The sequence below is a fragment of the Copidosoma floridanum genome, unplaced genomic scaffold (genome assembly GCF_036245765.1).
Source record: "Copidosoma floridanum isolate Cflo_tuat_1 unplaced genomic scaffold, Cflo_Japanese_pri ptg000025l, whole genome shotgun sequence".
In the NCBI taxonomy this organism is placed as follows: Eukaryota; Metazoa; Arthropoda; class Insecta; order Hymenoptera; family Encyrtidae; genus Copidosoma; species Copidosoma floridanum.
The window spans coordinates 5,099,378-5,126,030 of record NW_028321902.1 but is presented as its reverse complement, the minus strand read 5'-3'; the positions used below and the strand labels follow the sequence as shown (position 1 = coordinate 5,126,030).

At 39.1% G+C, this 26,653-nt stretch overlaps 5 protein-coding genes across 5 annotated transcripts; 2 read left to right on the top strand and 3 right to left on the bottom strand.

Annotated features, from left to right (window-relative positions):
* Positions 1–8,694: 8,694 nt before the first annotated feature.
* Positions 8,695–11,352, bottom strand: LOC106636133 (uncharacterized). The gene is made up of 5 exons (XM_014348427.2): positions 11,163–11,352; positions 10,315–10,990; positions 10,124–10,232; positions 9,720–10,051; positions 8,695–9,640 (listed from the first exon to the last, which is right to left on the bottom strand). The coding sequence occupies exons 1-5, from the start codon at positions 11,334–11,336 to the stop codon at positions 9,294–9,296; spliced, it is 1,638 nt and encodes a 545-aa protein (XP_014203913.2). The 5' UTR covers positions 11,337–11,352; the 3' UTR covers positions 8,695–9,293.
* A 494-nt stretch (positions 11,353–11,846) lies between these two features.
* MED4 (mediator complex subunit 4) lies at positions 11,847–12,877 on the bottom strand. Its single transcript, XM_014348428.2, has 2 exons — positions 12,781–12,877; positions 11,847–12,701 (listed from the first exon to the last, which is right to left on the bottom strand). The coding sequence occupies exon 2, from the start codon at positions 12,612–12,614 to the stop codon at positions 11,856–11,858; it is 759 nt and encodes a 252-aa protein (XP_014203914.1). The 5' UTR covers positions 12,615–12,701; positions 12,781–12,877; the 3' UTR covers positions 11,847–11,855.
* A 923-nt stretch (positions 12,878–13,800) lies between these two features.
* LOC106636141 (UBX domain-containing protein 7) lies at positions 13,801–16,279 on the top strand. Its single transcript, XM_014348437.2, has 6 exons — positions 13,801–14,013; positions 14,278–14,553; positions 14,629–14,903; positions 14,988–15,233; positions 15,313–15,612; positions 15,679–16,279. The coding sequence occupies exons 1-6, from the start codon at positions 13,974–13,976 to the stop codon at positions 15,835–15,837; spliced, it is 1,296 nt and encodes a 431-aa protein (XP_014203923.1). The 5' UTR covers positions 13,801–13,973; the 3' UTR covers positions 15,838–16,279.
* Positions 16,280–16,326: 47 nt separating this feature from the next.
* Positions 16,327–18,898, bottom strand: Jwa (PRA1 family protein Jwa). The gene is made up of 5 exons (XM_014348435.2): positions 18,836–18,898; positions 18,341–18,698; positions 18,013–18,230; positions 17,822–17,935; positions 16,327–16,882 (listed from the first exon to the last, which is right to left on the bottom strand). The coding sequence occupies exons 2-5, from the start codon at positions 18,538–18,540 to the stop codon at positions 16,824–16,826; spliced, it is 591 nt and encodes a 196-aa protein (XP_014203921.1). The 5' UTR covers positions 18,541–18,698; positions 18,836–18,898; the 3' UTR covers positions 16,327–16,823.
* Positions 18,899–19,387: 489 nt separating this feature from the next.
* Positions 19,388–26,560, top strand: LOC106636130 (uncharacterized). The gene is made up of 10 exons (XM_014348424.2): positions 19,388–19,497; positions 19,632–19,942; positions 20,495–20,659; positions 20,741–21,993; positions 22,322–22,732; positions 22,829–23,206; positions 23,277–23,612; positions 23,686–24,031; positions 24,095–25,140; positions 25,240–26,560. Exons 3-10 carry the CDS (start codon positions 20,497–20,499, stop codon positions 26,071–26,073), a joined length of 4,767 nt encoding a protein of 1,588 aa, XP_014203910.2. The 5' UTR covers positions 19,388–19,497; positions 19,632–19,942; positions 20,495–20,496; the 3' UTR covers positions 26,074–26,560.
* The last annotated feature ends 93 nt before the right edge of the window (positions 26,561–26,653 follow it).

The window sequence follows — 26,653 nt, the reverse complement described above, 5'->3', positions numbered from 1 at the left end:
AGTACATTTTGGTTGCACTGTAGTATAGAAATTTTAGTATAATGAAAAAGTACAATAAACTATGTTATTCATCATTTTGGAAAATTTTTTTCTTTGACCCATGTGTTATATGCTTCATTGAAATTGTCCAGCCTTACGATTCTCGTAACGAAGAAAAGTGCACAGAATTTTGTTTTTCTTGCACCATTTTTATGTTATACTTATAATTAGACTGGTTGCATAACAAATGAGTAAATAAATTATCATTTACCGTCTGGGGAAGTGATAGGTGATGAAACGATTTTTACACTGATGTTGCTCGTCAAAGAATTTCAAAGATATTTTTTGATTTTCGAACTAGATGGTTATTGTTTTTTATAAACTTTCAACTAGGATGTGTATGAGTAAATCTACACACAATATCCCGAATTCGTCTCCCGTTATTGATGATGACTTTTTTTTAGCACATCTTCAGAACTGGTCTTAATTCATTCGTAACATCATGTAAATCATGTAGCATTAAATTTGTGTCAACAAAAGCCTTGAGCTGCTGTAATTCCTAATTTTGTTACTCGGCAATTTTGAGGGTCGCTGGACACGATTATTCAGTCGGTGACAACCTCTAAAGCCCCCGAGTACCGAGGGGATCGCGAAACACATATAGTCTCCAAGAGTATTCCTCTCATTTGTAATACACCAAACAAAAATATTCACTCGGCGAATTGAATAGTTGTTTAATATAAATGTGTATTCAGCAGAGTCATATAAAATGGTGGTTTAAACCTAGAGATATTAGACAAAAATAACGTCTAAAATTTAAACACTTGTCACTCCATGAATAAAAGAGACATCGCAAAATAAGCGATGAATGTTGCTCGTTAGAATTAAAAAGAATATTTATTTTAATTTATTGCGTACTAGGCCCTGACCATTCATTATAATATAATTTTTTCATACAAATATATTTTTTTACAGAACACCGTGACTAGGATTTACTAAAAAGTCATGGTATTATGTTAATTTGGAAATGTGTGGCCGAAAAGAAAGTCTTAACTTTAAAGGCCCGTATCTCTAAAAAAAATGAAAATCTAGCAAAATAAGCGATAAATATTGATCACACAGTTTAGAAATTTTTTTTTCTGAATTTGCGTATGCTAAGCCCTGGCCATTGATTCAAGAATAATGTTAACATGTAAATAAGCTTTTATAAAGGATACTATACGACTAGGATTTACTACAAAAAATAAAATGTAATTGAAAAATTTAACCGTATGATGAAAAGTACACAGTAATAAGCAGAGTAGTTAAAGCAAATAAATGTATCGCCGTAGATTATAATTGATGTTTTCATTTCAAATCACTTAATGGAAATATATCATACACTTTTTGGGTATTTCCCGGGTCAGCTGTTAACATCACATACGCGGATGTTATTCAACACGAAGATGATAATTCATCTAACGCTTTTGTGACCTCACGCATATATATTTTTCTATTAAGTGGATCACAGATTTCATTATTTAAAAAAGGCAGAAAATACGTTTTTTTTTTTTTTAGCTTAACTAATTAAACGAATAGCAAGTAAAAAAACATTTTTCTGAAAAAAAAATTCGATTTCACCAATCAGGACGAGTAATCGTATGTAAGCAAGCAACAACGTGGACTTTTGAATTACAGTGGCTTTACAAAAAGGTTGCAGCTGCAAGCTGAATGTAGCTTTGATAAGATAAACAAAATAACAGATACACGCAAACTGAACTACTATAAAAACCCGGGCGAGAGTATAATAATTCGAGACTTTTGCTTCGTTATTAGAGTCGAGCGCATCAAAGTAAAAAAAAAGGACATACCGATATTTTTAAAAATCGGTATGTGGTTCATTTCCGGTTTCGGGGCTCTTCTGTGCCTCTTCGTCTCCGTAGCCGGTGAAAAACAGGACATCAATCATCAGACATGTAGTAAGTTTAATTCAACTAAGTAGTTTTTTTTCCACAATAAATGAGATCCTTACATGTTTAAAAATAAATTTTTCCACAAACAGCAAGCGATTCCCACCTCCTGTTAGCGCAAGGAGGAACCATTTGGAAAACGGACCTCGAGGGAGAAAAGCGCGAAGCTTTGATGAACTACAATAGCAGCATAAATCACGAATATATGTATTACGATTACGTGAAAAAAACTATCTACTGGGCTGATCTTGAAGCGCGCCAGGTTTTATCATATTCCATTAACGATGGAGAATCCAAAATCGTAATACCGAAGCAAAAGAATACCTGGCAGCCGAAAAGCATTGCAGTTGATCCGATTAGTGATAGATTCTACATAGCTGAGCATTACTCTATTACTGTACAAATTTTTAATTCGACAGGGTTACAGACATTGATAGAAACTGGCTCCACAAAAGTTAATAAGGTCATCTTGAATCCATACAAGGGGTACCTTTTCATGCTCTACGACAACGAAGTACCTATTGTCATCTCCAAAACTAAGTTTCAATCACACCAGAAAATACAAATGTCTAAAATTTGTTAAATGATTCTCAGATTGTCAGAACTGATCTGGATGGCGAAAACCGTGTAGTGATCTACTCAGGGATTACCCCTTCTTTAGATGAAGTTATTGAGATTGTTATCAACAGTAATAATAATAAACTTAAAGAGTTTCTCGAGAATGAAAGAATCAAATATGATGTGGCTCTGGACATCGTAGAAGGACGCATCTACTGGTACAATTGGAAAGCGCAACTCATGAGCTCCGATTACGATGGCAAGGATGTGAAGATTCATTGCAAAGATTGTAATATTACTCCACGCTCAGTTGCAGTTGCCGGCGAGTACGTCTATTGGATTGGTTCCGAGGTAAAATATATGTATGTTAAATGTCTTGCATCGCAATATTAACCAACAGAACATGAATGTTTACGTAGAAAGTCATTAGAGAGAACGTAAATAACGCAAGCGATGTCCGGGTGTTACGGCTGAATATGAGTGACACTTCAATAATGATTGGAATGAACAGCAACTGTAAGGCCCACGAAATTATCAGCGACCCCTGCGAGGAATCAAAGTGCCAGGAATTATGTATTCGCTCCGGCGACGGTGGTCGGAAGCCCAGATGCGTTTGTCATAGTTTTGGATCCGAGTTGGCACCCGATGGCCTGACTTGCCGGCCGGCCCAGGAGTTCCTGATGTACGTCGAGGTAGGAATTTTATTTTCATTTTTTTTAGTTATCAAGAAAACAACACAAGCTACCTCCTAATGTTCCCCATAGAACGGAATTATTAAAACACTTCTCCTGAACAATACGAGCTCCTCTATGGGTCTAGCCGAGGGGTTCGTGACGACACAACATGTGTTGGAGTCACTTCTTGCATTGGACTATAATGCCAAAGACAACCAGCTCTTTTATACTAGTGGCTACAGAAAACTCTACCAGTTAAACCTGGAAGGAGAGAAAAAAGAGACCATTTTGCTTCCTAACCCACTGCTAAAAAACAATGTCGAACATTTCAGCTATGATTGGATGAGCGGGAATCTATATTACTTCTCGTTTGACTACGCTTATGCAACGATCCTAAGCGTGACTAGCGCGAAAAATCCTAATTACAGTAAAATCATCATGAAACAAGCGGATAAAGGTTTTATTAGGACAGTGGTGGCGCATCCACGGCGTGGCTATCTATTTTACGCCGCACGGTTAAATGATCAACGTCGAGATATTATCACGAGAGTTGGGATGGATGGATCTGAGTCAATGGTCATTGTTAAAGTGAATAATGAACATAAGCTAACTGGCCCCGCTCTCGACTACGAGGAGGATAGAATTTACTGGAGCCAACCATGGGTAACGTCGAACCATCAGTCATCGTTAGTTGTAGTACAGCTGGATTAAGGGATGTAGGTGTTTTATAACTTTTTGAATTTTTCAGGAATCCTATGACGACTGGAGGAACGGGATGATCTGGCACTCCAAGCTGGATGGCTCTGACAACCAAAGAGTGCCAGTGAGTCTACCAAATGGATATGACTTTCCTAAATCGTTGGTCGTCCATCAAGAGTTTCTCTACATTCTTACTCATACGCACATCATTAGAGTGGACAAGAGAACCGGCGCCGGGATGGTAATCCTCGAGAGCACTTCATCACGCTTTTACGACATTTTGACACTTTTCAGTCGTGATTTCCAAGCAAACGAAGGCGGCGGCCGCAGGCCATGCGCGAGTCTTGGCTGCGAGAAGCTTTGTCTTCTCGCTCCGAGTTCCAAAGGAATCGAAGGAGAATCGGAGGCCAAGTGCGCCTGTCCTTACGGCGAGAAGCTGAATGCAACGGATAATAAAAGCTGCATCAATAACAGTTTAGAGGAGCCACCTCTTGTACCCTGTGAGTCGGAGTACGAGTGCAACAGGACTGTTGCTGATGTTGATGCTTGAAATTGTGTTAGTAAATAATTGTCTACTTAAACACAATGTATATTTACTCTGTAATCAAAATGTATTTATTATTCGTTGCACAATCGTACACGTAAGTTTTACATAAATGGATAAGTGAAATAAACGATTGTATGCACGATTTATCATACAGAAAACCTATAGTTTTACCAATAATCTTTCCACTGCACTATGTGTAGTATAGTACACACGTTAACGCTCTGTCAACGAACTCGAGCGCACCGAATATTTTTTATTTTCGTTGCTTCGAACGGAAGAGCGTGTACTTTATAAAGAACAAAAAGAAAAGAAGAAGAGTCGACGATCCCAGAAAACCTGTCGAGCGGCTTCTCCCCCGTTCCCTCCTCACTTTTCCACCTCCTCCCTTCCTCTTTCATAACACGCGAGCAAAGATTCGCCAGAAGCAAAGTTCATTTCAGTTTACGCAACAGAAAAGACGAGAGGAACCGAAAAAAAAAAAAAAAAAGGAAAATGCTGCCGATCGCCCTACTCTGGCTGTCGATCGGCACACTACCGATCGCCGAACCAACCGTCATAACCCCGTGCAGCAACAGAGGTCAGTGTAAAAATCCACACTCGCACAAAAAACCACCAAACTCTTCTTAATTTTGCCGACAGTACTCCCGCAAAGCCACAACGACCAGTCCAAAAGTCCCCCCCATGTACTGCTAATCAAAGAAGACGAGGGTCTATTAACGATCTCAAGCCCCGACTACCGAGTGACGGGGGAGTTTGCCGATGGAGAGGACGCCCTCGACGTCGACTTCCACTTGGGCCTCAACCTGCTGGTCTGGAGCACGCGCTCCGGCCGCATATACACCACGGGGCTGGCGGAGTCGCGGCTGACGAGATGCGTGCCCCGGGCCAGGCTGTACCACAGCGAGGAGCGCTGGCTCCCGGCGTCCATAGCCGTGGACTACGTGGCCGAGCGGCTTTACGTCCTGGACACGAGGAGCAACTCGGTCAGGCTGATGGAGCTCGCGGGCAAGGGAACCTCGGTCCTGGGGGTGGGCGTGAGAGGCTTCAAGCCGGCCCAGGTTGACGTCGACGCGGCCGAGGGCTGGTTATTCCTGATGGACCACGGGGAGATCGGCCGCGAGAGGAGCGACCATGCGAGTATATACACCCCCCTCGCAAAACACACGCGCCTGCAAATAGCTGACGGACGCGTGTTTGCATGTATAGGTAGTAAGGATGAGGGTAGACGGTGGGGAGCCGAGGGTGATCGATCCACCGGCACTGGGCCGGGAGAGCATCATTGCCGGGATGGCCCTGGATCGGGTGAACAAGCGGATCGTCGTGTCGTCGGTGCTGCAGAGGAGGATCTTCGCCATGGACTACGAGGGCCGTGGCTCGAGGACACTGGTGGCGCAGGACGGGGCCATCGGCATCAGCGTGACGAGGGACCATCTCTTCTGGATCAACGCCTTTGGCTGTGAGCTTCCATGTGTTTAGCTCACGTGTATCGTGGGTATAGCCGCGGGAGATTGAAACGTTTGTTTGTTTGTTCCAAGACCACAACGGGACGAGTGCATACGTCGACGGCGGGGCCTACCGGTGCAGGTATTCGCCAGAGTTGGGCTGCGAGGCGAACTCGACGAGGCGCTTGGACGAGGGCGGTGTGGTGCTCGGCGTGCTGGCCGTGGAACCAGAGAGCCAGAGAGCACCGGTGGGCGAGCTGTGTGGTCGTTGTTCTGGGTTTTGCTATGGGTACCCGGGTGGTGGATCGTGCGGTTGCGGGGTGGGATGGAGGCTGGAGAATGGCACAGAGTGTCGGAGGGTTCGGGATTTTTTGGTCTTCGAGGATGCCGGGGTGCTCAGGGGTGCCTGTTTGGAGGGGAATGGGGCTGCCAACGGGTGTCAGACAATCGTGCCCTCGTTGTTGCCAGAGTTGAATTTCAAGGTGGCTGAGAGGACGGGCTTCGATTACGATCCGACCACGAGGTGAGCTTCTTTTTTTTTTTTTTTTTTTTTTCTTGCGAATGTATACAAGTATAATTTTAGGAGATAAGTAATTGGGCACTAAGTCGTCGATTTTTTAACGCTTTGAAAGTACTTTTTTTTTTTTTTTCGTTAATGAAGTAACAACACTTGCAATACAAATCGAGAAAAATTGATTTTCCGACCGATACGTTAGTTTTCCGAGTTGTAAGTAGTTATAAAAAAAATTTTTTTTCAAGTACAAATACTGCATTATACTTTCAGAAAAATTCCAAAAGTATCCGTTCCCAATTCTGCAGTCTATACACAAGAGAAAATTTATATGTCTTGTCTCGATTTTTCTCGTTTTATTATAAATAAATTAAACTTACACAGACGTAGTTGTAAACAATTTTGGAAACTAATAAACTTTAAAAAATACGGATTCATAACGTATTTATGTATTTTTACCATACACTTAAATCGGTTTAAATGAATCGGTACAATTCGTTTTGCCGATGCACAGATACGCTGGATTACTTTACCATTTATTATGATCATGAAAAAAAAAAAAAAAAAAAAAAATTTAGAAAACTGTACTACGGTGGAAAGGACGCAATCTACCGGATGGACGTGGATACCGGCTCGAGAATCCAGCTGTTGTACCAGAAGGACGTGTTTTTCGGGCCCCTAGCTGTCGACCGGACGAGTAAAAATCTCTATTACACGGAGATCGAGCAGCGGAGCAACGTGTCGTTTTACATAATGAAGGTGATGTCGGTGCGCTCTGACTCTGACACCGATGCCAAACTCCTTGCACAGACCTCGAGCTCGATCCTGTGGGAGTTTGGTGGCGTTCACACGATTTTACCGTACACCGATCGTGGCTACGTGTTCGTTACGATTTTCGACAACACGAAACGACGCTACCAGATGCTGAGGATGCAGACTGACGCTAAAAACGCCACGGTACGTTATTGTTGCTGATTAAAGTTATATTTTTCAATTGATTAGTAATTTGGAAGAAAAAAAAATTAAACGTTAATAATACAATGTATCTTATTACTCCGGGACTTGAGCACGATTTACTTTAAAATTTTTTTCCCCCCAACTTGCAATGCACGATTTCAGCTAAAACAATTTCTTAACTGATAATGCGATACTCGACAAAAACTTTTGTGTCAAAAAATCGCGTGATGCATTTTTGGAGAATAGAAACATTATCAAACATGTGAGCATTTTTTTTCTCTTTTAAAAGAAGGTGATGCACGATTTACGGTCAAAATATATATATATATTTTTTTTAATTAATAGAAAATAAAATCTATTACTAAGGATTTCAAAAAAAATTTTTTTTTCTTTTGACATGGCGTAATGTTAAAAAAAAAAAGGTCTTGTGAACTTATAAACGAACTTAGAGACACAAAACAAAGAATTAAGTACTCTCACTTACGACAAAGAGACCGGTAAATGAACTTGGGCGCGATTATTTTTTAAGCAAAATTTTTTGTCCACAATACAATGTACGATTTTAGCTGAAAATATTTAATTACTTATTAGTTACAATACAAAACTCGACGAAAGTTTTTGTGTCGAAAAATCGCGTGATTCATTTGTAGGGAAAACAATTTATTGTTAGGCATTTAAACAAAATGTTTTTCTCCTTTAACAAACGTAATGTTAAAAAAAAAAAAAAAAATGTAGACACCTCTTTTCGATGTCTCGTAAACTTATAATTAAACGTTGAGACACGAAAGACGAATTGTTAAAAGTACTCCCATGTAAATTCGTGTATTCCTCTGATAAATCCTGTTTTCTCTTAGACACTTTTATCCTCGCGTCTACTCTTCTTCCAGATCCTCCTGGGCTTGGAAAACTCGACCTTCGCGAGCGTCGACATCCCCGATGACCGACTGTACACCCTCAACTCAAACAACTCGGACATCAGAAGCTCAAACCTGGACGGCAGAGACGTGAAAGTAATCTGTAGCGCAAAGAGCCTCGGCTCGACCCTGAGCGGCTTCTTGGTGCACGACAAGTTCATCTACGTGCAAAATCGAACGAGCCTCCGGAAGTTCGACAAGACCAGCGGCGAGGATCTCGGGGAGGTCGACCTCTCGCCCTATGGCAGCCGCATGGCCGCTGGCTTGAAAATCCACGAGTCGGAGGAGGCCAACAGAAACGACCTGAGCCGTCACCCCTGCGCAGAGGACAACGGGGGTTGCGACAATTTTTGCTTCGCCGTCCCGAGGAGCAACAGATCCGAACTGGCGCGGGTTTGCAGGTGCTTTGATGGCGTCCGCTGCCGGGGACGGGTTTGAGACTTGGTCCTGTTTTTTTTGTCCTTCGTTCGCAACCTCTTTTTATTTATTTTTTCTTTTTTTTCGATATAAAATAATTTTTACAATGATAAGTATGTCGATTGTTGCACTGAAGCTTGTGTCGTCGTTGGCATACAACAAGCCACGTCTCTAGTACACTCATAATCATACATAAATATACACGTACCCTAAGGGAATAACATGTATGTTATATATTATTCTACACAAGAATACTGACGATAAAGCAGTTGGAGGAAGTATTTGCGCGACAATACGTATAACATGTCACGCGAATCTACATCGGCATTTTACAAAGGCACTCCAAGTTTACATTTGTTTGCGCGCTGCGAATTGAAATATTTTGGCTAAACTGCACTTTGTTCGATTGAAAATTTTAACAGCTGATTGTGTAATCTAATCGTCTAAGTTAAAAATCACGAGAAAGTACGTATTGTATGTATATGTACACGAAACGAATAAATTGATTGTTAAGAGAACCCTAAATGTGTAAGTGTCTGGAAGAATATTTTTCATCAGAGTCCCGATGTTGCAATTTCGTCGACTTAATGATGAAAAATACAGAGGAACTAAAGGTCTACCATGACCCAGGTGGCCAACGAAATTTTTATTCAAGGAGGATCTGCTTGTACAGCGTGTTGGGATGAATGAGATTGAGATAGCTGATCGGCGTGACGGCCGCGTGTGGCTTTTTCAAGCAAGTCTGTTCGGAATTCAATTGGCCGGTTGCCTCGTTTATGCGGCCGTGCTCGATCATCACGTAGTTCTCGAACGAGTATTGCGCCATCCCGATCGCCTGGCCGTGCTCGTCGATTAGAATCTTTTCGCAGATCGTTTGGAAGACCTTACCTGCCGATAGAGTGATCTGAGCTCCAACAACGACTGTTTTCCCATCCTCGCCCTGCGATGTCTCCCACGTCACGTTGTACCCTATGAACTTGCCACCTTCTTTGCCTGTAATGTCAAGTTTCACATAAATATACTTTTTTTTTCTACCTGTTTCCTCGAGTGGCATCGAGACGATTTAATTTACCTATAAACAGAATGTTCTTGTAAGCCGTGAGACACTTGACCCCGCAAAACTCGTTCGCGTCGAATTCGTGCTTGACTTGGATCCAGGACACTGTAGTGGGATTGAACATGTAGATGCTGGAAACGCACAAAATGACAATGCCGTTTATCACGCAAGTCGGTGGTACATCTGTAAACGTTTCGGGGATGTCTGGTGCCGTCGTCCACGAGCCTGTGTGCAAATTCAGCATCTCGACGGACGAGAGCTTGAGTCGGTAGCGACCGACGCCTCCAAAGAGAATCATCGTTTCGTCGACTAGAGCCACGGCCATGTGTCTCCGAGCTTTTCTTAATCTGTTGGGAGAAATGTCTTTTATTTGAGATATCAAGTTGGTATTTGTAAATTGCAGCTAAATTTGTACGCACCTTGCCAGGTAATACCATTTTTTGGAAATCAAACAGTAACGCCAGATGTTCATATTGAATTTACAGGAGCCCAGTCGTAGTTCGCCACCAATTTTGTATATACTGAAGCCTGAAGAAAAATTTTATTTTCAAGATTAGATAAAAAAAAGTTTTTAGGTCAATATTGATTTATAATTGCACAGAAAAATTACCTTGACCAATGACGCTCATGCCAACTAAATCTTTTCCCGACTCGTCCATCCGCCAAATTTCAACGAGTTCACAAAATTCGACGGGAACATGCTTCAAAACACCATAAACTTGGCGCTTTAATGTGCTTTCTTCGGTATTTTCAATCATAGCTTCAGCAAAAATGCAATACATTGTTGATGGTTTTCTCTCGGGACTATCCAAAAGCTCTAATAACTTATAAATTCCTAATTTTAATTGCAGATCACTATTCTCACTACTAAAGTCCTGATTTTTCAGTCTTTCTTTGGCAATAAAGGACAAATAATCTGTGGATGATTTAACATTAACATTGCACACTAGCTTTAAAAAATCGCTGCCGGAAATACTCAGCAGTTCCTCTTCCGGCAAATCCATAAATCTATCAAGGCAAGCAGCATAGGTTGCATCTCGTAAAAGATCCAGACTCAGATCTTTTGACAGCTTCCAAATGTCAAGCAGTAGTTCTGGCTTCAGCCAATGAGATACCATCAAGTCACTCAACTCTAAGCTTAATTCATCCACAGAATAAATAATACTCAGCTCTAATAGTTGCTTGAGACAGTCAAAATTGTCTGACAGGAATTTTTGTAGTGATATTTTTATTTGATGAGATTCATCAGAACTAGGTGAATCCTCTTCAATCCAATCACAAAAATCCTATGAAAATTAATATTTTAATTTGACGTGGGTCAACAAATAAATAAATTGGCTAATCAATTAAATTAACAAATTTGGTAAATAAAAATTTACAAATAAAAAGACTTTTTTTTAATTTTCATAACTAATTTTTTTTTTAAATCGGACAGTCACGAAAACACAAAGGACAAACCTGCAAAACCATGGGTTCGACTTTGTAATTAACAATCTGCTCATTATCCTTAGAATCACTGAAATTATGAGAGAACAGCGATTCAAAGTACTTGCTCTTCTCCATAATCCTCTTCTTGTCAACTTGAAAGCGATTGCCCTCCAGGATTAACGTGATCTTTGTTCCCTCGGTCATTTTTGCGCTTTTCCCACCTGTCACGTCTCCAAATAAAGTTGTTCTCGTGTTTTTTTTTTTTTTTTCCAACGCAATTTACATCTTTCCTCGTTTGATCCTTCAATTCCGGCTCAAGAGATACAATGCGATTTTTCCACTCGCTGTACTTGTATATCTATTTTTCTTGTCGCGTGCGGCTAATAGCGTGTAAACAAAAATATGCGGCTTCCTCGCGAAAAAAAAAAAGGCTGGCCGCTGCCTGACTAAATGGCCCCTGATCTCCCTCTTGACTCCGATTATATTCTCAAGAGCGCGTTTGCGCGCTACGATTTATATACTTAGTTAGGGTTGGGTAAAATTTAAAATAGCATATTCAGACTATGCAGTGTTCAAGAGAGCTGGGGATGATGTGATTTGTCATAAATTTTTTTTCACTTAACAAAAACCTTGTTTTGTTGTTAATAAAAAAAAATCATAAATTTATTGTAGACATGTAAAATATAAATAAAAAGAGATCTCTGTGAGAGTCCTAAAGCTAATTTATTGGGAATCACTTGACGAGCTGCTGGAGGAGTCGGTGGACATCACCTCGACGTCTTCGGTTTCTTGTTTATGAGTATTAATAGGAACAGTTCCTTGACCAGTGACAGACATGTGTATTTCACCCGACGGATGCCAGGCGAATTGGGAAGCTGCAGTTAACGGTTCCGTAGGATGGCCGGCTCTGTGCAAGTCGGAGGAGATACTCGAATGTGGTCCAACGATCTGACCATTCAGAGGCAAATCACTCAAGCGACCGAGACAACCGAGTCTCATCTCAATGTCGGTAGGATAAGGTCGCCTAGGATCTCCTTGCTGCCAAGTGAGAGGAGCGCAAATTGCATTGGAAGCACTTATTCTGTGGGCATACTTGATCAACTCTTCGGAGGGCACGGGTCGTTTATTCGCTCTAGCAATGGACTGTAGTTTTTGTTTTGCTTGATAAATAGCCGTGGCCAGGATTTGTTCGGCCTCTTTGAGCTGCCTCTGTAGCTGCTGTATCTCTTGGTCTTGACGATCCACTTCGGCCTTTAGAGCTTCCATTTTCAGGTTGATCTTGGCCTGTTCGTCGGCTTTCACTAGGATCGATTTCAATTCATTGTCTTTTCTGATCAAAAGTTCAATGAGATTTGTATGCTCCGATGTGGAGAGCTTCATATGTTTTTGAGCAATTATATTTTCAATCAGTTCTTTGGCTATCAACTCAATGTCGTCAACGACAGACAGCAGAACGTCACAGGTGCTTTTATTTATGGACATGTTTATTTAGTAATCTTTTTTTTTTCTTACGCTAGAAATAGTTTTTTTTAAACTTGCATAAATTTGTCATTTTTCTGTACACATAACCTGAAAAAAGAGTAAATAATTCGTACACAACAGTTAACATCAATCAACGATTCAAGTATCTAAAATCGTAAGTACTTACTTAACATGTTTAGAAATAAACAACTAAAATGCAATTCTTTAAAGATTGGAACTCGACAATGACAAGTGGACAACAACAACAAACACTTCTGCTCTCTCTGCGGTATATGTGTGTGTGTGCACATGCACCCGCGCGCGGAGAAAGCTAACCTTCATTTTCAGCGGTAGATTTAAAAATTGAGATTCGCGCGTGAAAAGAATTGCTTGTTTTTTTTTACACCTATAGTTTACAAAAAAAGGTATTTATTTTATATGTTAATGTCAGTCGGAGAATACGGAGAGCCTCTGGTCAGTGAAAAATGTCACTCCATACACTTACATGGGCATAAACAAAAATTAATAATACATTTTTATCAATTCCTCAAATTTTGAATGATTTTATCCATACGAAACATCGAAACATTTTGTGTCTTGTTTAGTTGTTTTGCTTTTGTTTTCATGATCGAGATAGGCATCGCGGAAAACGCTTGCAGAGGGAAAAACTACAACAACCCAGTTGAGATTCTGGTAAACGCGGGTGTGTGGGTTTTTTTTTTAATATTTGCCAGTTGCTATGTTGTTAATTGTCATTTGTCATCGTGTGTATGGTATGATTTTTATTTAATTTATTTCTATTGGCGTCGTATTGAATATACATTTTCCAGGGTGCAGCTGGAGACATGCTTACATATACTTATTTTACGTACATTCCATTACCTACATTGATCTGTGTAAAAAGAAAATAATTGAAACTTTCGCGCGTGGTATGGTTTAATGGGTGATGTATCAGCACCATCTAGCGTTGCAAACCCTGTTGTACCGACGGTCGACATGAGATAAGAGTGAGACCTGCAGTTTGAGCGAGTTAGCCAACCGTGAACCGTTATGCTGCAGTGATTTACTTCTAGCAGAAAACCCTAAAATCTAGAGTTTTTTTTTCAAGATGATTCCCCTAGAAAATAGTTCGTGTATAATCTGCAACGCTAGATGGCGCTGATTCACCATTCACGCTCGCTTTTTTTCCTTTTTGGAGCACATCAGGCCCCCACACAGCCCAGCAGCCTTTTTACAATAGTATAGTGCATAGAATAGATACGACTGGTTTACAATAGCAGATCGTGTATAAAATAAAGAATAATTTATCAAGGCCTGATAAGAAAAAACAGCACATCCTGGCAAAAGTGACCTAAAGATCGTTGTCGTCGAGTTGCGACTATGGACCGGGATCTTGTGGAAAAATTCATCGAAGTCACAGGTGACATGACTGATAACATTAAGTATGAGAATTTTTGGTAGTGTTCACAGGTTACGTTGGTAGTTTGAGTATCTTTGAAATTGCCTTTATTTCATAATTTGTTGATATATTTTTAAAAGAAACTGTAGTATTCTATTGATTTATACAACTCCAGAAGGTGCACACATGGCAGTTGATTTTTGAACCGCGACATTGTCTTCACAGTGACAATGGTAATGATGTTATGTATATGTAAATAAAACACTTTTTGAAATCAATTTTTAGGTGAAGGAGAAGCAACAGCTGCTCAATACTTGGCACTTGCAGATGGAAATTTGGAGACGGCTATAAGTTTGTTATTCGAAGCGGGTGGAAGTGGCAGCAGCAGTGAAACTGCTGCTCCAACTGTAGAGCCAAGATTAAACAATGAAAACGAGCCGGATATTCGTGCGCCTATTCTCCCGACTCAGGAGGTGCTTGTACCTCCCGACGTCACGTGTTCTTTTCCTAGGGCTCCTAACAGCATATTTGACAGATTCCGGGATTTTGCCGTTGAAACAAGTAAGATCCTTTCCAATTCATTTAAAGTTTGACCAATCATCAACCTAATTCAACTTGTTATTTACTTCGTTTCAGGGAGGCAAGAAGAAGAATTGACACAGAGAGTATCTGGTACTAGAAGATCTTCCCGTAGTAAAATGAAGTGCTTGGAAGATTTATTCAGACCACCATGTGATATACTGTTCCGGGGCACATTCGCGGAAGCCAGAGAACACGCTAAAAGTATTAATAGGTGGCTAATAGTCAATGTCCAAGATCAACAAGAATTTGCTTGTCAAATTTTAAATCGAGATGTCTGGCCAAACCCACAAATAAGAGACATCATCAATGATCATTTCGTTTTGTGGCAAGTAAGGCATCCAATTTCAGTGTATTGCTTATCATTTATTTACTGAGTGGATGATTTTTTACGACATTAATTGAAATTCTTTCAGGTTCTCTCACATTCTGCTGATGGAAAACGTTACATTGATTTTTACACAGTAAACACATACCCTTACTTGGCAATTATTGACCCAAGAACGGGTGAATGTATGAGGGCGTACAACAACATTACGGTCGACAGTTTAGTTTCAGGGCTGAATGACATGCTCAGTTTACATGCTTCCCCTGAAAACATAGATTCCGCTCCTATCACAACTTTCATAGATAGTCTTCAAAGTGATACTGTTTCTAATTCGGTACTATATAATTTACATACTTTTATTATTATTGCGCTACAGTTAAAGGATTATTTTTATTAATGATACAAATTTTCAGAATATTCCTTCAAATACAAAAAGATCCCGGGAATCTGAGAAATGTGCTGAAAGTAGTAATTCAGATTATAGAGAATCAAAACCTAGTACTAGTGTCATTAGTACATCGGCAAATAGTACATCTTTTATTAGTAAGAGATCTAGAATAGAAGAAATGGGTTCCAAAGAGCAAAAGCAGCAACAAGAACAAAACGACATCGAGCTAGTCGAGGATGACAGTGGTCCTTCTATTAAAGTTTGTCTCAGACTGCCAAATGGCAGCAAAGAAACAATATCTGTAGCAGCGACAAATACTGTAGAGGTAAATTTTTAGTATAGAGAATCTCAACTTTTTTCGATTAAAAATTTATAAAAATTGTATTTTCAGGGTTTTATCAAAAGAATGGAAAACATGGGGTACCAATCTTCGGAATATAGTTATCTAATACCTTTTCCTAAAACGAACGTTGGCGAACTTACAAGAACTCTGCAATTATCCGAAACAATCCTTTATCCTGCCAATACGGTATTCATAACAAAAATCTAGTCGATTTATCGACCTGCAATCGGCTCTACAACTTTTTTCAATATAAAAACTTTCTAAACTTACATTGGTGCGGCATAAACTAAGTGAGTTTTATTTTAATTTACCTTATTCTAAACTCAGTGAATCTCAACAAACGTGCTAGTAAAGGAGAATTTGATCCTGGAATTAAATTTTTATTCACGTTTGTTTAAGTAAAACCAAGCTAATTGTCATAGTGTACTCGATTTTTTGTAAATATATTGACAAAATATCACCGCAATTGTATATAAAATACACTATTGCATTTACAATTTAATTGTTTTCAAATACTGCTACTCTGTGACTAGAACTGTATTTTTTTGTCCATTAACATGAAATTACATCAATTGTAAAAATCGCCCATAATTTTTATATAGGTATATGTATACATACAATTTCAGATAAATCAATTTAATTTTGAAAATCATTATTTTGTTAATTATTTTATAATTTGTGATGCAGATGTGGGAAATTGATAAATATTAAAATGATTTAGGCTCGTAAATAAAAGGTAGGAAATCATTATGCTAGGATTACTTACGAGAATACAGGAAAAACATAAAATTTGCTCATATTACGTATCTTGATGGTTTAATATGTAAAAAAATAATTTTCATGTCAGATCCTCTTGACATTTACGTCTCGATGTATAAAAAATCATGTAAAACAATGCATGCAGTCAAAAGTTTGTCTTGATTGCAATTAAAGTACTTACACGTATTTTTATAAATCATGAGTTAATGAGTATAAAATTTATATTATACGACATTTTTGACTGCTTGCTTCGCACTTAATTCATTAAAAAAATTTTGGTAAGTAATGAAATGATTGAAAACATGTTAGAAAAATGATGTCAAGTCTCTGATTTTTTTTCGACACAAACCCGATTTTTTGGTAACCCGAAGGATTTGCGTGGCAGCGTTGCGAGTATAGTATTCCCCGTTGGTAAGGTACACTCTCTTTCCAAGTTAGTGAAATTTTTGCGTGACAGCAGTTCGAACAGACATGGTCATACCAGTTATATCTTCTAAACATCAGCCCATAGAAGCCAAAACAGGAAAAAAGTAAAATTAGACAAAAAAAAAAAGGGTTAACCGCTTATAGAGATTAAACGCTATATTAATCGATTTATTTTATTAACAATTAAAGAATTTCATTTATATTTTTAATTTTCCATCACCAATAAATTGTTTGTTACGTCACTAGCGCTATTTTAGCAAAAAGGACACTTTTATTTGCACAGAAAGAGAGAGATATAATATCTATAGGGTACTTTAATAAAAATTACAAGCTAGATGTGCACATATAAAGAGTTTTTAGTGCCACAGCCTAGTTATGATAAAAAATTACATATTTTTAGCATGAGTATTATGTATTTGCATTATAGCAACTCTTGTTAATACTTTATTGCTGTCGTGACTGTAGTAATATAAATTATATAAATATATTTTTGTGCACTATATTACGAACATCTAAATTTTTTTTATAAAAATAAATTTAATCAATTAATAACATGAAATAAACATTCGATTAGTATAAATGTATAATATAAGTACATCACTAACGATCATAGGAAAACAAGATTGATGTATTTAATCATGACTAAATAGATCCCTGAAAATTTCATTGATATAAATATCTACTCTGCTACTGTGTGTTTATTAATACTCTAAGAATCTGTTGAAATATTTCAATAATAAAATTCACAGTAAACTTCAAATTTGTCAAAGAAGTATGTATAGAACAGATTGAAATCCAACTTTTATTAATATAGAAAAATACTATGCAACTAAAACTTTATTATTGATGCAAAAAAATAATGTATAGCTTTTTTATGGCTTTTCAATGTATAAAAATGTATATATTGTCAATTTTTATTTTTATGATTGACCATGTGCAGTTAAGAGAAAAATTAAGGTTTCCTTTTTCTTTTTTTTTTTTTAATCAAAGAGATTAGGCTCCATACCAAGTTGCTCCAAAAAGACACCCATAGGTGTATGCTTCAAACCAATCCCCTCAATCTTGTTGACTAGTTTGTTCTTAATATTTCTCAATCTCAAAGAGGCGTGGGCAAATATCACTGAAAATAATACTACTTTTAGAGAAAATTATTTTCTTCTTATGAATAACGATTGGAGCAATTTAAATCACAAGTACCTGAAAATGGCAACAGAATACCAAAGAAAAAGACCAACAGGGAGCCAAGAGTGTAGGTCAAAAAGCAGCCTGCTAGCAGCATAAAAACAATACCGATGCCAGGGTATTTCTTTTTTAAAGCGTGCACTGCCCTTCCTTCCATTGATATGTAGGCAAAGACTGATAACACAACCATTGTTGCTAGCATTCCAATGATCATTTTAGCAGGGTGTATCAACCTGTTCAGAGGAAATACATCATTGTCAGACGTAGTATCAAACGCAAGTCAGAAGGAATGGAACAAATAACGTTAGAAGGGCTAAATTAAAAGGTAAACATCCCGACTCACCCAACGCAAATAAAAATGACAACAGATGTGAAGAAGTAGTTGGTCTGGTAGTAGAGTAAATTGTTGACCACTCTGTTGCCCCATTTGTCGAGATCTTTGATATTTGGAATCTGAAAGCGCGCCGACTCCAGAATAAAGTCGTCGAGACTTCTCAAGGGTGGAAGCTCCAAACTACCACCCAACTGCTTGTGCTTGTCCATCTTGTCAATTATTAACTGCTGTAAATTTGTAACTATCTGTTGTAAGTCGTGTATATTCCTCTCTCTCAAGAAGTGATCTGATCAGCTCAAACAGCCGTGACAGCACGGCCACCGATAAGATATTACGTTATTTCGAACGGTGACCAAATCTCTATACTCTAAAAACGAAAGTAAATGATGATGATGATGACGTATAGAAATATGTCTGCGCCTCGCGCTTGCGTGTTTATAAAAATAAAATAAGACTATTTCATTCTTAAATGAGATTACGATGAAAAAAAATAAAATGCCTTACTTCGTACTTTTGATGTTGAGGAAAAAAAACGTATTCAACAGGACTACGGATAAAGAGATCACCACACCCCCGCATAAATAAGAATGTATGTATTTATAACTTGATCAGCTGTAGGAATAAGGTACCTATATGTATGAATCAATAGATTTGGTTCTCGGTTAATTTAGGTGTATTTCGTTCTGGTCTTGGTCGATTTTTTAACTAAAACTCAGAAAAAAACAATGCGTTTTCATATGGTTTTTCTTCTAAAACCAATAAAAAAATCGAACATTGGCTAGTCGGAATCCAAAATGAATCGACATAAAACGACTTGAATCCGACTTTTATAGCAGGGACTCCATATAAAAACATTTCTTTCGTGACAAATCCGAAAGGAAATTATTTATTTACGATTGGAAATGTAATTAGAACCAATTGTTTCAAAAAATTTTTAAAATTTAGCGCACTTTCTTACATGGGCAATGGCGCACAGAGCACAGAGGTACCATTGGCCATTCAGGCCATTGCCGTTGTTATCGGCATCGAAGGGGAGTAGCAGCACTTTGCTTTGCTAATGGTGGAATGATTCCCTCTCTCTCTCTCTCTCTCTCTCTCAATCCCTCTTCCCTCATAAAATAAAATGAAAAATGCAGTTCAGTGTTCAGCTTGAGCATAACCACAGGGTAAGAAAAGTGAAGTAAACCTTATATAGAATATAAAACTTATATAGAATATAGAACTTATTTACGTTGATGAATTTACAATTACTGCATTTTTCTAATTAGGCTTACATACTTAGTCGTTTAATACCTTCTAGGGGGATGATTGATAGTTTATCATGAACTTATCCGGCCATCCATCACCTCGGAATTCGCATTCAGTCTTTTGTCGATTACTGCATTGGCCACTGATGTAACGAATTTTAGGAGCTATATTTGCATTGAAAGAAAATTTTGCAACATAGTGCAGGTCCAAGAAAGCATATAACTAGAAAGAGAGAATAAGTAATCTGGCATTGTTGTTGGTGGCACGTTTACCAGCACCTCAGGTGCGCGTCATCTGTGTGGTGGTTTCTTTTTTTTTTCCTCACGTCAAGTGTTTACGTGGAAGCGTCGACACACTGCCAAGGTAAAAGTTCATTGTCATTGTTGTCGTCTACTTTTTTTTTTTTTTTTTTTTAAACAAAAGAAGTACAAATGCTACCGTCTGTCTTGTATTACTGGGTTATTTTTTGTTGAGTGATTGTTAACTATAATACAGGAACGCTGATACTTGGTAGGTTTCAACGAAAAATAAATTTTTTATGTTCAAAAATACTTACAGTTTTAAAAAAAATGAAAATCAGAAGGTATAGTTATTATCTAATTTTAATTAACTCTTTTACTGGGTATTGCATAATTATTGCTTGGCTTATCAATTTCCCTATTAATATCATTTCGTGAATTTAACTACTATACCACGTCGACTATTTCATGAATAATAAAGACAATCTATACTACAATTTTTCAACTTGCCAAAAATATAACTGATCATTAACTTAATTCTTATTTATTAATAGCTTTTATAACTCCTGCTGTATTCATATATTTTAATCTTATACAAACGGCTTCAATTTGTATTATATGTTTGTAATTGTATCCTGTACCAGAGAATATTGCCTTATCTCGGTGTTTTTTTTAGATATGGCTGCCAATGACTCACGCTCTCTGCCCCAGAGAAGTACTAGTGAAAAGAAGAAATATAAAAAACATGGTGCTAAGTGCTACAATCAACTCAAGGACCTGTTTGGATCGACATTCGACTACGAAATCCTTATGTCAGTCGCAAAAAGCTGCCAATATGATTGTAAGTATTTATAAAATCACATTTTTTTGCAACTTTTTCTTTCATTACTGTTGAAAAACATAATTTACATTACCACTACAGTGGACGCATCGACATCTGCTTTATTGAAAATGACCGAGACTGGGCTAGAACAGCCACAGCCAGATTACGATCCGTGGAGGGATGAAACATTACCGTGGGAGCAAAAAGAAGAGACAAACTTGGATCACGATACTCACATCAATCATGACCCGAGTCTTTATTTTTTATCCTCCGACGACAAAGATGAACTACACAGACAGCGCGACAAATTTGCAAAGTTTGAACAAGATAGAATAGCCACGGAGAATGTAGACGTATCAGAAGGAACCAAAAAAATCGGCACCACGTCTCTCTGTGGTTTGAAGGTGCAGTACCGCCCCAAGGGTGTGGTGCATCAATACGACGACGACGACGCGGACGTCGTGGTCGAAGGTGACTGCGAGAGCTCCGACGAGTCCGAAGTTAATACACCCGAGCAGTCTAAATATTTTGGTTTGGTTATCAGTCCGACTCCACCTGCTCAAAGCCCTCCCAAGAGTACCCTAACACGGATGATGGACAACGCCGGAATTTCTTCGCCACCTTCATCCCCACAACGACAATCGGACAATTCGTGGGCCTTAAATCGCATAAAAAAAGAAATCGACAAGGGCTATAAGGTTCTGATTTTATTGCGCGGTGTGCCTGGTAGTGGCAAGTCCTACCTAGCTCGTAGCATTATAGATCAAACGCCCGGTACCACCTACAACAGCCACGTATTCAGCGCTGACGACTACTTTCTGCGTTCCGGTGTTTACAAGTACGACCCAAAGCAGTTGAGGGAGGCTCATCAGTACTGTAAAAGAAATGCCTGTCAAGCGATGGAAGAAGGCCGAAGCCCCGTTTTAATCGACAACACCAACACCGAGGTGTGGGAGATGGAACCATACGCTGCGGCAGGGGTGGAGTACGGCTATATCGTAGAAATCCTGGAGCCGCAGACCCCGTGGGCGAGGAAGGTTCACGAGCTAGAAAAGAAGAACACCCACAATGTACCCAGAGGCAAGATCCAGGTGATGCTGGACCGCTACGAGTGGAACATAAGCGGGGATCGCTTGCTCAGGATTTCCAATCTCGAATACAAGCCGCGCAACGAACCACCGCAGTTGCGTCACTGGCCGCGTTTACCAGACACCCAGGCCCAGAGTTGCGTCACCACGCCTACCATTCAGAAAAGAAGCCAAGCGTCCAATTATATTTCTGCACAGCCCAAGACTACCGTTGATGATGAGCCCAAGGCTACCGCAGGTGCTATCAAAGCACGACGAGCAGAGGTAAATTCAAGTCTGGAATTATGGACTTTTGAGCACATTTCGTTCAAACAGTTCTGTATTTTCATTTTTATTTTTTCTATTTTCATCACGTATATTCGTTCCGACTGAGTATCGTATTTTTGTTTTTTTTGTCTCACATAAATCGACTTGTACCTGTTTTAAACATATTTCTGTGTGTGTGTTTTTTTATAACTTGTATGTTATGATATTTATATTTTTTTTATAAATAAACTTGAATTCAAGCTAATAATAAGAACGATTTTTAGTGCCATTTTTTTTTTTTTTTTATACATAATTGACAGGACGATTTCTTTTTTTTCCACAATAGAATCCATATGTTGGTGATGCTTTGGAGACCATAGCACGAGAATATTCCGAAATGCAAATAAAAAGTGCAGGTAGTAGCTCATTCACTGCAGGCTGTTCGTTTAGGGAAAACAACTCGACAAATGCAGAAAAATTAGGTCCCATTGGCTGTGAGAGAATCCATCCTCTCGCGCTGCCCGTAGCTGATGAAAATAAAGAGCCTTTAGATTTGATTACGGATTCAAACAACAAGACGAATGTCTTAGCTGACGATCAAACCGAAATCGAGGAAGCAACTGTGGGTAAAAATGCAGAGGGTCTGCGAGACAATGATCAGTATGATGATGCAAACACAGTTGCCATATTATCCAAGTGCAAGGAATTTACAGTTCTTATCGACGGTGTAAAATTAAGTAGCTGTTGGACTATGAAGGTTTGATTTTGTTTATCCATATTTTTCCCAACTACGATATTTTGTTTAAGAACGATGAAGCATTTGAAAATGCATTATTTATTTATTTATTCCCAGGATTCAGCTGAGCAGGTAACAAACACCGGTCCAACAGGTTTTGTAAATGATGGCATGTCTGGCTATTCTGAGAGATCAACTACGAAAGATAAGCCCGAAACAACTTCTAAAACAGTGGAAGCAACAAAAGGAGCCACATGCACAAATGAGCCGGAAGTATCGCCGACACAGAGTGATAATGGTAGCAGTAACAACAGCAAAGGCAGCAGTTTCGAGAGAATTTCCGATGTTGACGTAGTTTCATTAGATTCAAGTGACACTGAGCTCAGTCCGGATCCAGAATTCAAGAAAAATGCCGAAACCGTAGATATTGAAAGCGTTGAAAACTTATTAGTCATAAAGAACGATTTGTCGGACTTGGAGAGTAGTTCTTACGAGGTGAGCTGACTTAAAGACAATTTGTTTTAAATTATTAATTAAATTATTTTATAAAACATTTTATTTACAGACTGCTGATTCCATCATCGTCATAGATCAACAGCCGGATAAGTCCATACAGCAGAGTACTGATGAAGATAACGCCAAGGCTTTTGATCAGTCCACTCCGGCAAGTAAAAGCGAAGAAGATGTACCACAAAAAGAATCCTTTGAATCTAACGTCATCGGTAGCGAGGCAAGCAGTTTAACCATCGAAGCCCAACTCCGGGATGTCAGTTCGAATTTTCTACTGATCGAGCAGCTGGATTCTGTGGAAGAACGCAGGACCCTGGTTTTAGAAGAGGACATTGAAAAACAGGATTCTGATGCTAACGGACAAGAGAAATCTAAAAGTGAACAAACGAAGGTATGGCTCGCAAATTTTTTTTTTTTTCCCTCCAAACGTTTTTTAGACTAATTGGCTCGTTAAACAATTTCAGAACTTGCAATCCTGGGATGTCTTTGAAAAAAATGTGTCCAAAGAGCCTATAGACAAGGTACTCGGTGGTAAAGTTTCCTCTCACGACGCATCCCAAAATACGTTACTCCAAGAAGAAAACGCGTTTCCAATCAATTGGACTGAATCGTCTTTCCCGGTCGACAGCGCGAATCCGAACTACTTTTCTCTGAAAAATACAACCGAGGCTATACCAGAGATGTCGGATTGTAGTACTAACACGGATCCGTACGATTTCAACGTGGCCTACCTTGGCGGAATCGACGGCTACAAGGTCATCAACGGTGTCAGTCGGAGCATCAACGATTCATCTGTGCAGCCAATCAACAGTAAGTTGAGCATTCCCGTTATTTTCCAAACCTTGGTTTATTTCAAATTCCACGTGTTCGCAGATCAAGCACAGCACCTACCACTAAAGCTTATGTTGGACAAGGGCTCAATGACGAACAGCACGAGTGTCATTGGTACCGACATCACATTGTATCTTGAAAATGAAACTGAACCAGAAGACAGGAGCGAAGAGTTCCTCGAACGATTTCACCATCTGCCTCAAGACTTGCTGTTGGAAGTATATCACAAATTATGCGCGCGAGACTTCAATTGGGCCGTGGATTACATAAGCCATCTCTGCTCCGGAGACATCACAAGTTACAAGTATGTTGAGCCTGTTCTTGATAGCCGTTTTGACGATTCGCCGGTTTCGACACGAGCACGGCAGCGGTCGAGCAGCTCGGAGTCCTCCTCGTACGATAACACGGGATCGCCGAAACACACGCGAAGCAAAAAGAAAAAGAAAAACAAGAAAAGCAAGTGCTTGCTCTCGGATGATAAATTGATGCTCAAGCAGGAACTTGAGATGAAAATCCAGATGAACGAGGAGAGCTACCCCGAGCATGTCTTGAAAATCAAGCGCTGGAAGAATCGCGAGTTTGATGAGCCTGTTCCAGACTTTATGACGTTTGATGAAGAAGTTGCCACTGGGACGGATGTAGTGACGATGATTGCTGAAAAAGAGATCAAATTCACGGATACTCAACCAGAGATAGAACCAGAGAAGCAAGTAGAAAAGAAAACCAACATTAATGAAGAAGATGCGTTTATTGACGACGACGAAGAGGTGGTCGAGCTCAACATTGGATCCGATTGCATCAAACAGCTGGAAAAAATGTTTGGTGGTGGTGATTTTGACAACGACGGCATATTTCCCGTCATTCAAATACCAAAATCAATGGCTCAACAACTACACGGTTTCTGGATCGAGACGATGAATCAGCAGTTCTGGCGAATGCAGGAGCAGCTTGATTTAATGATCGCCAAAGACGCCGAATATGCTAGATCACTGCTTAATGAACCTGATGATGTAGTAGGGAGACCGGAAGTGCCCAATTTAAAGGAAATTATGGACATGGAGATGGCACTTGCTACTTATAAAAACGATGTAAGGATTTACTTTATGTAAAAAAAAAAAAAAAAAAAAAAAAAAAACATTCTCGTTTAAAAAGTGCATACTAATAAAATTACAACTTTTCTTTTGCAGAACCGTAGACATAAAAAGCAGCTGCCAGCAGAGATTAAGCAAAAAGTGACACAAGACACCTTGTACGAGATGTACCCGGACTTTGACCGGAAAATAGTATTGGACATTTATGAAGCTCACGGACGAGATTTTGAGGAAACATTCAACGTTTTGAAAGAAAATTCTCCTCAGCAGAAATCGTGCATCACCATGGCCGACGTGCTTAAAAAACGAAAAAATTTAATTGACGAATTGCACAAGGAGAGTAGCACACCGATCCAAAATCTGCTGAGCCAGGCAGGAGCTTCCGCGGAGGATGATCGCAACTACGGATATGATAACGACGATGACGACGACGACGAGGAAATGAGTTACGGCAGAGCCATGCAAATCGCTCGCCTTGCTCGCGCGGAAGCGCGCCGGCAGCTTGACCGTAGGAATGAAAATTATCACAAAGCCCAGGAAGCATATAGAAAAAAAAATCCCGACGTTGCGGCTTATTACTCCGATGTGGCCAAACTTTACATGAAAAACGCGGAGAGAGAAAACGAAAGGGCGGCATCTGCTTACCTTGTAGCTCAGCTGTACTTGAACGATCCAGATGATAAATTGGATTTGCATTATTTGCGCGTGTCCGAAGCCATAGAGGCCCTCCATATTCACCTCGATACGCAGCTGGAGAAAATGGCCAGTGGTGCCCGCAAGCGTATCCTTATCATCACAGGCAGAGGTGCTCGTAGCACCAGTGGTAAAAGCAAAATCAAACCTGCTGTGGCCAAGGAACTCGATAAAAGAAATATTTACTTTTCTGAAGTGAATCCAGGATTGTTGCGGGCCGTTTTGAAAAAGCAATAAGAGACTCCGTTAAAGATGAGTTTTGCGTTTATCAGATTTAAAAAAATAGTATATACCTTTTGTATTATTGTCAACTCTTGCTACTGTACAAGTATTCTCAGTAGTATTATTTACTTCATTGTATCAGTGAATTTTTGAAGAAAGCAATCTTCAACCTAGACAGGTGATTCATAATTTTTACTTTGAAGTACGATTCGGTCAACCACTTACAGTTGATTTTGTTTTTTTTTTTTTTTTTTTATATTACGAGCGAACGAGTGGCGTATACTTGAAAGCACCTCTTTTCTACTTTTAACCTATTTTTGTATACAATTTTTAAAAAAAATGTACGTTTACAGTTATGTAAATAAATATGCCCACGTTTCGAAAAAAAGAAAAAGGATGAAAAAAGTAACCTTCGAAATCCAGTATAGTTGATTCCTAAAACATTCGTTTTCCGAACATAACGTGAATAATTGCGTGTTTTCTTCAAGATACCAATATTGTTGCAATAAAAATTATTTTTGTTAAAAAACTTGTTTTGTGTTGTTCCATTTTGTACCACCGATCTTACTGTTCGTTAAAGTATATTTAGTATATT